Source organism: Lagopus leucura, unplaced genomic scaffold (genome assembly GCF_019238085.1).
Source record: "Lagopus leucura isolate 7727_CA_CO unplaced genomic scaffold, USGS_WTPT01 Super-Scaffold_100040, whole genome shotgun sequence".
Taxonomy (NCBI): domain Eukaryota; kingdom Metazoa; phylum Chordata; class Aves; order Galliformes; family Phasianidae; genus Lagopus; species Lagopus leucura.
Window position 1 is genome coordinate 830,245 of NW_024962289.1, and position 11,983 is coordinate 842,227.

Sequence of the window (11,983 nt, forward strand, 5' to 3'; positions counted from 1 at the left end):
CGTCACCGCCCGCGACGTGGCCATGCCCCCTTTCCCGGGCTGGGCGGGGCGGGGCGGGAGCGGCCGCGCGGTGAGTGTGTGCGCGCGGGGCTGCATTGCGTGCTGTGCCGCGTGCGCTGCGCCGCTCTTCGAGTCGTGCGTGCGGCCGGGAGGCGGCCGGCCGTGCTCTGAGCGCTCGTGCAGCCAGGCGAGCGTTGCACGCCGCTTTCAGTCGCGCGCCCGGCGTGCTGCAGCTGGGAGCGCGTGCGGCTGCATAAAACGCGTGCGGCTGCAGCTGGGTGTGCGGCGCGTGTGTGCTCGGTGTGCAAACAGCGTGTTGCATCTGGGGCTGGGCGTGCATTGCATCGTGCTTTGAATAGATGTGCTGCATGCTATGAGGAGCTGGGCGTGCATTGCATCGTGCTCTTAATGCGCATGCAACATGCATGCTAGGAGTGCATTAAACTCTGCATGCAGTTTTGCAGCTGTGTGTGCAGTGCACGTTGTGTGCACATTACGATCTGTACATGTGCATACAGCATGGTGCATCTCGGCTGGGCTTGCATGGAATCACACACACAGCATGCTTGCACCCGTGGCTGTGCCCGCCCCACATTGCATTAAATGCACACGGTGTGCTGCATCTGAAATTTGGCTTGTGAATTAAGTGTGCATTGAACTCTTGGTGTTTGAGGCTAAGCATGCATTACATGGTGCACTACATCTGTATGCAACAGGCTGGCTGTGCATTAAATAGCACATTGGATGTGCACATAACTGCTGCACCTGGGGCTAAGGATGCATTCAGTTGTGCATTAAATAGCAACACTGAGTGCACATAACATGCTGCACGTGCAGGCAGGCATTTCGTAATTGCTTTGTTGAATAATTGGTTAAATCTCCATGTAGCATATTGTATTTGGGACCGGGCAGGCACTAAATAGTGCATGAGATAGTGCACTAAGTGTGCGTGCAGTATGCTGTACTTGATGTTGTGCACGCATTAAGCAGTGCATTAAATAAATGCATGGCATGCTGAACCCAAGACCCTAGAAAGGAGAGAACGCAATGCCAAAAGGAACTACTGCAGGACACAGCCATGTACCTGGCCGCAGCTTTGGCTGGGCAAAGCTAAAGCCATGCTGAAGTTGCTTTGCATCCTGTTCCAGCTCACTCTGCGTGCTGTGGAGGATGCTCAGGGCTCAGTGCGAGCTCCTGCAGCCCTCTGCTTGGGGGACCTGGGCACAGGAGGAGTTTTGGGATGCTGTTACCCAGTTCTGGTTCAAGAACTGGGTAGCAGGAGCTCAGATCTGCGTTTGCAGAGCCAGTGGTGGTTGCGTGAGATGCTGCCAAGTGCTGGGGTGTACTACTTCCCATGGGAAATCAACAGCTCCATCCCAGAAGGGGAAGCACTGAGGACATTTGGCAGGTGAGGAGGGTATCGTGGGCTCCTTGCAGGCCGGATTGCTCCCCCACTGGTCCCCCTGTACCCTGGCTTTGTTTGCAATCTCAGCTGTGCACCTCCCAAATCCATTGCTCCCAGGCTAAGCTGCTATGACCTGGCCCGATCCGAAGCCACTCTCAGCACTCAGCATGGCTCAGCCCAGCACCACGTCCACATCGACACCACGCTGGTGGAACCATTTGAAGCCCAGCTGGGATCTCTCTACATGGTCCTGGGAGAGGCTGAACGCAGGGAAGGTAAATGCTGTCTCTGTTTGGCTGGATACACTAGATACTGAGTAAAGGAAGGTTGGCTTTAACCAGAAATGCTGCTGCACAGTCTCCATTCCTGTCCAGTGGGTTCAGGCACTTGATGCTGAGAGTCTGATGAACCTTTGGAGCCCTGGAAGCTGTTTTGCTACCCCTGCTCCAGCATCCATCTCCATACCATGGCTACAACTCTTATCAAATGAGCCCCCCTGCGAAGTGCTGGAAAATGCACAACACTGCTGGATTGCCCTCTGCTCGAGGAACCAGTGCCCTTATCTTGATGAAAACCCGGTGCTCTGGCACAGATTTCTTCAGAAGCCAGAAGTGCCTGAGCAGCACAGCTTATGAAACCAACGGTCAATTGCCTTCGCTCCGAGTGTGGCTGACTGCAGCAATACCGTGCTGGGAGCTGGCTGGGTTGGTCTTTGCCATCCTTGAAAGGCTTTAATTACACCCTGCCCTCAGAGATGGGGCGTGTGGAAAATGGGCAGGCTTTGTCACCCTGTTGTCACTCTGTTGTTATCCTGCTGGCCTTCCTGGGGTGCCCTGAGTGTTATTCCAGCTTTGCATGGGATTTCAGTTGGGCTGTGGGGCTATGAAGCAAATCCCAAATGTTGTCCTGGCCATACCTGATAACAAACACTCACATTTGTGCCCTTTAAACCCTCAGCAATGGGTGGAAAGCCACAGTGCATGTGGCATCTGGTGAGTCACCTGCTAAGCCTCTGCTGCAAAGCTCCTTTAGGAAGGCATGTTATTTTGGTTGTCACTGCCTAGGAGCAAGTTGACCTCATTTTGTAGGCATGAAAGGGCAGGAGGCTGAGAGGCTGTGTGCACAAGGCTGATTGTGTTCACAAGGCTTGGCCCCTAGTGCAGCACCTGAGTCCACCAATGAACTTCTGGTTCATTGAACCTGGCTCAACAGGCAGCGTTGAGCCTCTTTTATGCCCAGCTTTGTTGTCCCCTCTTCTTGCCTGCAGAGGTTGGCTTAAACCCAACCCTGATGCTTTTCAGATAGGAAAAGCCAAATCTGCTCAGTGCAGCCATGGGGTGGATGGATGCTGTTTGGTATCCTGGGCTCTGCCTTCACCTGGCAAAGGGAGCTCAGTGGCAATCATTGGCATTTGGCAGCTGACAAGGCAGAAGGAAGGAAGCACATCACGAATTAACCTGCTGCTTGTGGAGGCATGCAGCCAGAGCAGCGTCCTGCAAGGTCTCAGGCTATGGTTATTTGGCCACCTGGAAGTGTACATTGCCAGAAAGGGAGCTTTCTGTGTGCCGCTTCTACTTCTCTTTCTCTTCCTACAGAAGCTTCCTCTATATTTCCAGGTGAGAGTCCTGTGATAAAAGCCCGAATATTGACCTGTGTGGAAGGGATGAACATGCCTCTGCTGGAACAAGCCATCCAGGAGCAGAGAAAGTACTTCCAGGAGAGGCAGCAGCAGATGGAATCTGGCACGTCCTGACAGCAGCTCTGACCCCAGCCTGTGCTGGTCCCCACCACGGCCGTCTGGCAGCTGCCATCTGTAGAAAACATTTGGAAAGTGTATTTAGAAGGTGGGTTTGAAACATTGCTGCTTTTTGCCATGGCAAAGAGAGAAGTCACTAAATAGGAAAGTACATGAAGATTGAACCAGTACGTAAATGTGGAGCTGCCAGTTTGTGCTAGTTGTCACCATGGAAAATGACTCTGGGAAGCAAATTTGTTGTTTAAGAGAGTGGTTAAGGAAAAAGGGTGCTTGAGTTAACAGCAGTTCTTTTGTAATGCAGGGCTTGGAGAGGTCAGTAAAAGGCAAAGTCTCTGAACCTCTAGTTAAACATCTGCACACATCCGCATGTGCTGCCAACATCCTGCAAATGAGAGGTAAAGGGCAGCAGTGCAAAGTCTGTTAGCCTGCATGGCTATGGGTCCACGAGTGCACTGTTGGGTTGTGGTGACTCGGCTGCCACACAGGAGCATTCGTGGAAAAACACTCAGGTCTGGACTGAACAGCAAAGGAACAAAGAGAGCAAGGAGCCTCTACTTCACTGGGACTGCTTCTTAGAGGGGTCAGGAGCCTGCATCCAAGATGCATGGTTGACTTTTGCTCTAAATTAAATATTTGCACTGCCCTGACAACTGTCACTTGACTTTCTTCCTTGACACATCTAAGTTTAGGAGACCTTAAATCATTATTTTTGGAAGCATCTGAAGCTTTTGACTGATATTTTCCTAAATAAAGACAGAAAGAGAATGTGGTTTGCCTTTTATTGATTAAAAACCTTTCTTGCTAAGGCATGTGCATTAGGCCCTGCAGAAACACTGTGGGTGATGTAAGAAGACACAGCAAACTGCCCTTTTCCTTCTCCTCCTAAGGTCTGGGTGTGTAAGGAACTGCTTGGCTTCGATAAAGTTGCAAGAAGAGGAGATGAAATTACATCAGAGCCAGCCTGGCTTAAGAACATGGTGCCAGGCCCAGCAGGATTAAACTGTCAATAACATGACAAAATGGCTAATGTGAGATGAGAATAAAATTATAGCGTGACAGACTTTTTTGTGCAACAGAAATTGAGGGATCTGGGGTGAGGTTTGTCTGCAATTCTCTGTAACTCAGCCACCTGCAGCCTTTTCTGTTTTTTTGCTCAGATTCTCTGCTGAAACGTTCGGAAATCATGGACTGAAACCATCCAGTGAACAGAAACAGAGCAAAACGGCACCAGATATTGCCATAGGCTTGATTCACAATCCTGAGGTTGCTCAGTAATTGCAGTATTTGTGATAATCTTTGATCATAGTTGAGACTTGTGTTTTGCTCACGCGGTTACCAAGCTCTGAAAGCTCTATCTCTGCACACATTAGCAGTTCAGCCCAAGTCCAAAACCATTATCTCGAGAAGCAAGATTTTGTCCTGGTTTTATAAGTCAACTGTTCGCATGTCATGACGTGTTTATATTTATATCTCATCTGTTTATTCTCCTGCCTTTCCCCCTGGGCTTAAATTTTAGCCAAATGGCCATGTTTACCAGATAATTGCGAGTATCCAAGCTACCGCGTTCCTGTAAGTTCTACAGGAAGGGGAAAAAAAAAGGGGGAAAAAAAAGGTAGAGCAAATTTGGCAGTGCTTTCAGATGAAGATCCAAACAAACTCAACCTTTCCAACCCAGTGGAGAACTCACGCAGAAGCCTTGGACACACAGATCCACATTTATCTGAGCTCTGCCACCTACTTTGATTCTTCTGTGCCAGCAACATCAGGATTCATTTTAAAACAGTTTGAGCTGGTGGCTTAGGATGCCCTAAAACAGGCTATTTAGATCACACAGAAGTGCCATGGAACCCCGCATTCAGTGGGCTGCCATGTCCTGCGCCCAGCCCAAGACCCAGGTCTCTGTAGCTCCACCTTTTGTTGTGCCACCACGTGTAATAAGCCTTTAACCTGCCAGCTAGCGAGTCAATTATTAATTCCCCCACCAAGGACATCTTCCAAAGGGCTGACCAAGCAGCACAGCCCTTAGTGGGGAGGCTCACGGGACAGTTGCGCAAGACAAATTACACACCACATCCCCTTCACACCAGGCACAAACAGAACCAAGCATTGGCCCTGTGTAACCTTTCCCCGAGCGGCTCTTTGGGTGCATTCTATGCCATTTCCGCTTTATCCGGTGCAACAGAACAAGCAGCCGGCCCCAGGTTGTCACTGTGGGGCTCTTTGGGTCTACACAGCTGCTCCGTAATCCAACAGCCCTCACCCACAGCTGAGCTCTGGGTCAGAGGAGTGGTGCAGAGAGCAAGCAGACGCTGTGCTGCGCTCCTGCACCTTTTCTCCTTTTGTTCTTTTCCTCCTTCCGTGTCAGCAGCCACAAGGCTGAGGCCATGCAGGCCTTCCAGCAGGTGTTCCAGAAGGTGGAGAAGATCGGGGAGGGCACCTATGGTGTGGTGTACAAGGCTCGCAACAAGCGCACGGGGCAGCTGGTGGCCCTCAAGAAGATCCGCTTGGACGCGTGAGTGGGGCCATGTCCTCCCCATGGGGACACCGCGGCCTAGCTCAGCCTGCTAGGGCCTCAGTGCTGCAAGGGCCCCGAGCACAGTGTGCAGAATGGCTTCAGAGGCTCTAAAAAGCCTGACACAAGGGGGAAAAAGTGTGTCTAGTGGCTAATGAGAGTGATGAGAGCACAGCCCCACAACCGCGGCTCAGGGCAGGGGAGGAAGCCGCCATTTTGGGATGGCGCCATTTTGGGGTGCCGCCATTTCAGGATGCCACCATTTTGGGGTGCCAACTGTCCCTCAGGAGTGCAGCACTGGGGCCTGGCAAGGCCGTGCACCGACTTCAGCCCCTTCGGAATGGGGACTGAATGTGTACAAGGTTAATCTACTCCTCTGGGCTGTTCAGACTCTGAGGAGTGTGGGTGCAGATTGATGCCCATAATGGTGGAACTGTCCCGTGCCCCCCCCCCCCATCGCGGCGGGGGTCACCGTCCCCATGGCTCTGCGTCCCCCCATGTCCAACCCAAGCCTGTGGTACCAAGTGTGAGACCCTCCCCTAGGCCCAGAATGGGGCACAGTGACAGGAAAAAGGGAGGTGGGATAATGCCAGGCTGTACGGTCTGGCTATGACATGGGGTGCTCTACAGCCCACTTCTGCCATAGGGAGACAGAGGGCATCCCCAGCACTGCCATCCGAGAAATCTCGCTGCTGAAGGAACTGAAGCATCCCAACATAGTCAGGTAAGAGCCACGTGAATCCTCCCCACCAGCTCCACATCCTGCTCATCACCACAGTCAGCTCCAGATCAATCTTTCACAGCACGTACAAAAAAAGCAAAAGTAAAATGGAAACAAACAAAATCAGGCTGATACAAGTCCTCCTGTACTGTATATCTGACCTTTTGCTCTGCCTTAGAGGGCTTTCAAAGCAGAGACACCTAAGGAGGAATGAGGGATGCTTGGAAGTTGGCAAAGGCCTGAACGTCATCCCAGGTGCTGTGACATCCCTGTGTAGCACCAATTCCCATGCAAAGGCATTGAAGGGGGTGCTTGCACTTCTCTTGCAGGCTCCTGGATGTTGTGCACAGCCAGAAGAAGCTGTATCTCATATTTGAGTATCTCAATCAGGACCTGAAGAAATACATAGACTCTACCCAAACTGGAGAGTTTCCTTTAAGCTTGGCCAAGGTACAGTGCTGGAAGGAGAGCTAATAGGTCTGCAATAGAGTGAGTCCTTGCTGCCTTCTGCTGGTCAGAGCCAGCACTGAGCTGCTCTTAGCCAGACTGCATTGGGGAGAGACTCATTCTCAGCTGCAGTCAGTCAGCCTTTCTGATCTAAAACTTTTCAGCTGGGAAAGCCTCCTGGTGCAATTGCTCAGTGCATTTGTTTCCCAGCTGTTTCCAGGCTCTCTCGCCCGTCTCATTTCTGAACAAACTGTTGATAGGACAATAGAGGGATCTACTGCTAATTGTTTTTCTAGACTAGTGGATGGGTGGAAGTGACTGCTGCTGCTTGGACTGGAGTGTCTCTGCCTCCATACAGCAGGAGCAGTTTGTGTGGATCTCTGGGTAGTGGCCTGCAAGCCTGGTGTTGCATAATTGTAAAGTCATATTCTTCATTAAAGTCTATAAGTGAACTCAAATGTGCTGATTCATGTAATCAGATCTTTGAAGTGGTTTAATTGCTGTGCTGCCTAAAATCTCTTCTTTCCTTAGAATTACCTTTTCCAGCTGCTGCAGGGTGTGAGCTTTTGCCACTCCCACAGAGTCATCCACAGGGACTTGAAGCCACAGAACTTGCTCATTAATGAAGCAGGAGTAATCAAACTGGCTGATTTTGGGCTGGCAAGAGCTTTTGGAGTTCCCCTGCGCACATACACTCATGAGGTACTGTTAAGACTCCCTGCCATCTGAGGTACACAAACTATAGTGGATGCATGACAGCACCACAGTGACACATCCATAGCTGACCTGCAGCTAAGGGTCACCTCGTGTCCCCACAAATTGTGCTGACCCCTTCCACCCCAGCCTGCCTGTAAACTGGTTTCTCGCTTTCTTTTCATAGGGTATATTTATTCCAGTGCCCCATTAAAAAATGAGCTGTTGATCCCAAATACGCTGTCAATAATTAAACACGGTCATAGCACACTCTGATTTGTACAGTCACTGTTACAACAGAGAAAAAAAGGATTCCATGCCTCTAGTTTCACTCAGGAAAACTAGACAGGGCTTGTTGTTGGTTCCTTACCAGGTGGTGACTTTGTGGTATCGAGCTCCTGAAATACTCCTGGGATGCAAATACTATTCAACAGCTGTGGACATGTGGAGCATCGGCTGCATCTTTGCCGAAATGGTAGCGTGGGTTTGAATGTGTCTTTAAACGAGGGGGGAGAGCCCAGCTGCAAGGGGAAGTGGAGAAGGAGGGGCAGGATGCAGAGTATCTGTGATGCTGATCTGTGGTCCCACCCCGTCCTGGGTGTGTTATGGAAACTCCACCCTGAGGGTGAGCTGATCCTCGTGCTGTCAGAAGGAGATCTGCTACCAGGAGGGAAGTGCTGGAAGGTAAAGCGGCCTCTGTAGTCTGGCTGCAGTGTCGGTACGTGACAGTGCCGTACTTCAGTCCTACAGCAGCAGCATTTTGATCCCGGGAGGAGCAGTCTGTTGCCGATGTCTCCCAGCAGGTTGCAGAGAACTAGCAGTTCAGAACAGGTCAGAGCATTGCTCTGTTTGGGTCTCCTACAGAACTACAGTCTAGTTCAAAGAGCTCAATATCCCTGCAGCAAGACAGCACTTCCCCTAGCTCCCAAAGCCCCTGAGCTGCTGAGCAGAACCTAAGCAAGCAACTGGTCTTTAAGAGAGGGTGGTAGGAAACTTGAGACAAAGAGGGTTAAAGGACTGATTGAAAGTGGGACAGCCTCAGGGGAGTCCTGGTCCATGGGAGGAGCTGGGGACAAGCACGCACCCTTCAGCTTTCCAGCTGTTGCCTGGCAGAACTGCCTTGGCTTGAGCAGTTTTTTGCATCTGCTGGAACAAAGGTTTGTTTGCAGGGAGAAATAGGGCACAGAGCTGATGGAAAGGTGGGTCCCAGCTGCTTTTTTTTTTTTTTTTAATTTATTTTATGTATTTATTTTTTGCTGCAGGTGACCAGGAAGGCCCTGTTTCAAGGGGACTCAGAGATCGATCAGCTCTTCCGGATCTTTCGCACCCTGGGCACTCCCACCGAAGCAACCTGGCCTGGGGTGTCACAGCTGCCTGACTACAAGGGCGACTTTCCCCAGTGGGCAAGGAAGGAGATGAAGGAAGTTGTTCCCAACTTAGATCAACACGGCAGAGACCTGCTGGCGGTGAGTGTGGGCTCAGCACAAGGCCTGTGGACAAGAATATAGCTGGGGCTGATCTACCTTGAAACACATCAGCTGAATTGGCTGTAACGTTCATATTTTCCATTGCAGAAGCATCAACTCACTGAACAGGCGTATTTGTTTGAGGAACTTTATATTCACTTACACAATATTCAGGGCACAAAATTCACAGCGTTTTCAAGTACATGCAATTGTGTTTTTATTGAGCAAACTGATTGCATCACTGGAAAAAAAAAAAAAACCAAAAACCACTTGCAATCTATGCAACCTTCCTAATGCGTAGAGCTGAATCCTGGCTGTCAGTGTAAGTTCCCCTAGGGCTCTGCTGAGCACTTCAGCTGGGAGTTTTACTCCTGAAGCCCAGAGAAGTGCATCTGTGCCCAGCCACATGCAGGTGCAATTGATCATCTGGCTTGTAAAATCCTAAACCTGATATTTGTTTTCTCTTGGCAGCAATTGCTCCTGTATGACCCCAGCAAACGCATCTCAGCCAAGGCAGCTCTCAGTCACCAATACTTCTTTTGGAAAAGCCCCCAGAGCACTGAGGAGCAACACGTGCAGCAGAAACACTGCAAATGAGATACACAGCTCTCTCCATACACCTCTGGAGAGCAGTGCAGATCTGTTTCAGTGCACTTAGCAAGAGGCTAGTCCCATCCCCGGGCCTTACTGTTCCTGAGAAGTCCATTTAGAGTCTCTCAGCCCGTTGCTGGGGGAAGGTTTGCTTAAGTTATGTCTGATAGAGCTGTTTTCATGTTTGTCATGTGCAAAGGTGAGGTTACTGTCAGCATAAAACAGTGACATGTAAATAAGGGAGCGTGTTTCAGGTGCTTGTCCTTGCATTAGCCAGCAAGCTAAGGTGACTTACACACAAAGATTTCTCTCTCTCCAGCACTGGAGCACCCCCAGATCTCACTGCAGGTTTGATGATGCAGTTCCTGACACCAGGGTGTGCTGGAGCTCTGCTGTGAGTAGGACAGTGCTGCTCTGCTTACCGTTCACTGTTAGCAAAAACCAGATTTGTCAGTGTTGGATATGTTGAAGTTCAGCTGATTAACAGAGGTGACAATCTGCTGTTCTGAAAGAGGAGGAGCACTGTAAAGTATCTTAATTTATGCCTTAGCTGTGAGAAGCCAGAAGATCCAGCTAGAATAAAGCACTTGCTGCATATATTGGAAACTGACATCTGAAACACCAGCTTTCCATCATCAGCCCAGGTGTAATGCTGACTCCTTTGCTTTATTGTCTTGGAAATTCTTTTGCTGTTCAGGTGTTTGGAGAGTTACCATTAACTTCTAGTGTGGTTTTGGCATTTGTGGCCTTGTGGGGTTTTTTCACTGTAGAAAAAAATAAAGGCTTGCCATTTGTTCAGAAACATCTGTGTGTATTGCTTGGTATTGAGCTAGTGAGGCAGGGCAAGCTGCTCCTGCACTCTTCCTTTATTCTTTGCAGCCCAAGTCCTTGGCAGGAGCAGAGACTTGCTCTCAATTCTGTCATGGCACAAAGGGCGAATGACCTGCCTGCCTGAACCAAGCACTTTTACCCTTTCTTTTGCTCCTTCTCTCCACCTGAGGAAAGGCAGCAGGTGGCTCTGCTTCACTCCCAACATCAAAAAGACCTTTGTCAGCCCTACTGTAGCAGCCCCCCCCAACAGCAACACCCTGGGACCTGTTGCTCACCTCCCTCTGGGCCTTGCCCCACCACCTGGCTGCATTCCCCCTGCAGCTTCAGGAGCCGCCAGGACCTGGGTAGCTTGCTTGCCTCTGCAATTTGCACAAATTAGGTTTTGGGGAGGGTTGCTTTGCTTTTGAAGCTGTTGGTAGGAGTCATGCTGGAGTGCCTTGCCCAGAAGAAGCTGTGCTGCCTGTGCAAGGGAGGCACGGTTTGTGATTGAGGAGGGCAGGCAGCAGGGCTTTCCCAGCAGCCTGCAGAGCCATGTGGTTGGAAAACCGAGGGCTGCCGTGCATCTCATGTCCTCCATACGATAACAAGCAGCTTGCAGGGACTCTTTGGAGAGACCTGGATGAATTCTGCTGTGGGAATAAGCACCTTGCCTTTGCATACACGTTTTAAAGTCAAATCACTTTGTACAGACAATGCTCCATTGTTTGCGCTCTGCAAACAAACGATCACTTTGTACCTAATAAACTGTTGGCAGAGCAATGTTTGCTTTTTTTTCCCCTCAAGACCTACATTAAGAAATAAATATCAAGGGCAGCCATGCAGACCAGAACCATAAATAAAAATAGCATGGCTCATCGAGCACAGTAAAATGAAGCAACAGGTTGGATTTCAGACATTTACGACCCAAGCCAACAAAAGGCACTAACAGCAGCTGTGTTGAAATCACCACCACGATGCTGCCCCACCATCCTGTGCTGGAGAAGGCAGGCAAAGCACTGCCTGCTTCCTCCTGAGCAGCACGCACCCTACGTGATGGCTGGCTGGGCTGTGGGAAAGCCCTCAGCAGCACTGGGCTTCCTTTGGATGTCAGGTTGCCATGCAGGTGGCTTTCTGCAGTTGAGGAACATTGAACAGAGACAAGGGAGTCTCCAAGGGAGACTGCTCAGCCAGCCTCACCGCTCACCCAGCTAATTGTCTCTTCACATCTTCACCCAGCCCTGCATAAATACCCATTATCCCCGTCATACAGCCACGGAGCACATTTATACAAAGCGATTAACCGACGGCCTAATTACCAGAACTCCAAATCCCTTAGTTATGTAGCATTCCTTAAAACTTTCAAAGCAGCACTTCAGGAAAGAGTCACCACATGACCGTCCTGTTGCTTTAATAATGGGAGGAATCTCATTAGCAAGAGGAGCAGCAGGGAGGAGGGCTTCTTGGAGCCCAAACTCCAAATCCCACATAGGCAATGTGGAAATCCAGGTTACGCTGCTGCTCTGATGGGGGAAGGATGTGAAGAATGTTATGGATTGCTTTGGCTGTGTTGGGTTTTCCCAGC

At 50.3% G+C, this 11,983-nt stretch overlaps 2 protein-coding genes across 5 annotated transcripts; both read left to right on the forward strand.

Moving 5' to 3' along the window:
• Positions 1-41: 41 nt before the first annotated feature.
• TEN1 (TEN1 subunit of CST complex) lies at positions 42-3,919 on the forward strand. 4 transcript variants are annotated; one of them, XM_042883900.1, is made up of 4 exons: positions 42-70; positions 1,302-1,408; positions 1,523-1,680; positions 3,022-3,919. In XM_042883900.1, the coding sequence occupies exons 2-4, from the start codon at positions 1,323-1,325 to the stop codon at positions 3,156-3,158; spliced, it is 381 nt and encodes a 126-aa protein (XP_042739834.1). In that variant the 5' UTR covers positions 42-70; positions 1,302-1,322; the 3' UTR covers positions 3,159-3,919. The 4 variants fall into 4 exon arrangements, 3 of the variants coding, with proteins under 3 accessions (XP_042739834.1, XP_042739835.1, XP_042739832.1); XM_042883901.1 differs by lacking the exon at positions 42-70 and adding an exon at positions 211-278; XR_006181202.1 differs by lacking the exon at positions 42-70 and having other exon boundaries at positions 748-1,408; positions 3,022-3,249; positions 3,463-3,919.
• A 1,419-nt stretch (positions 3,920-5,338) lies between these two features.
• CDK3 (cyclin dependent kinase 3) lies at positions 5,339-10,378 on the forward strand. Its single transcript, XM_042883886.1, has 7 exons — positions 5,339-5,673; positions 6,320-6,397; positions 6,724-6,844; positions 7,373-7,543; positions 7,908-8,009; positions 8,797-9,000; positions 9,472-10,378. The coding sequence occupies exons 1-7, from the start codon at positions 5,546-5,548 to the stop codon at positions 9,595-9,597; spliced, it is 930 nt and encodes a 309-aa protein (XP_042739820.1). The 5' UTR covers positions 5,339-5,545; the 3' UTR covers positions 9,598-10,378.
• The last annotated feature ends 1,605 nt before the right edge of the window (positions 10,379-11,983 follow it).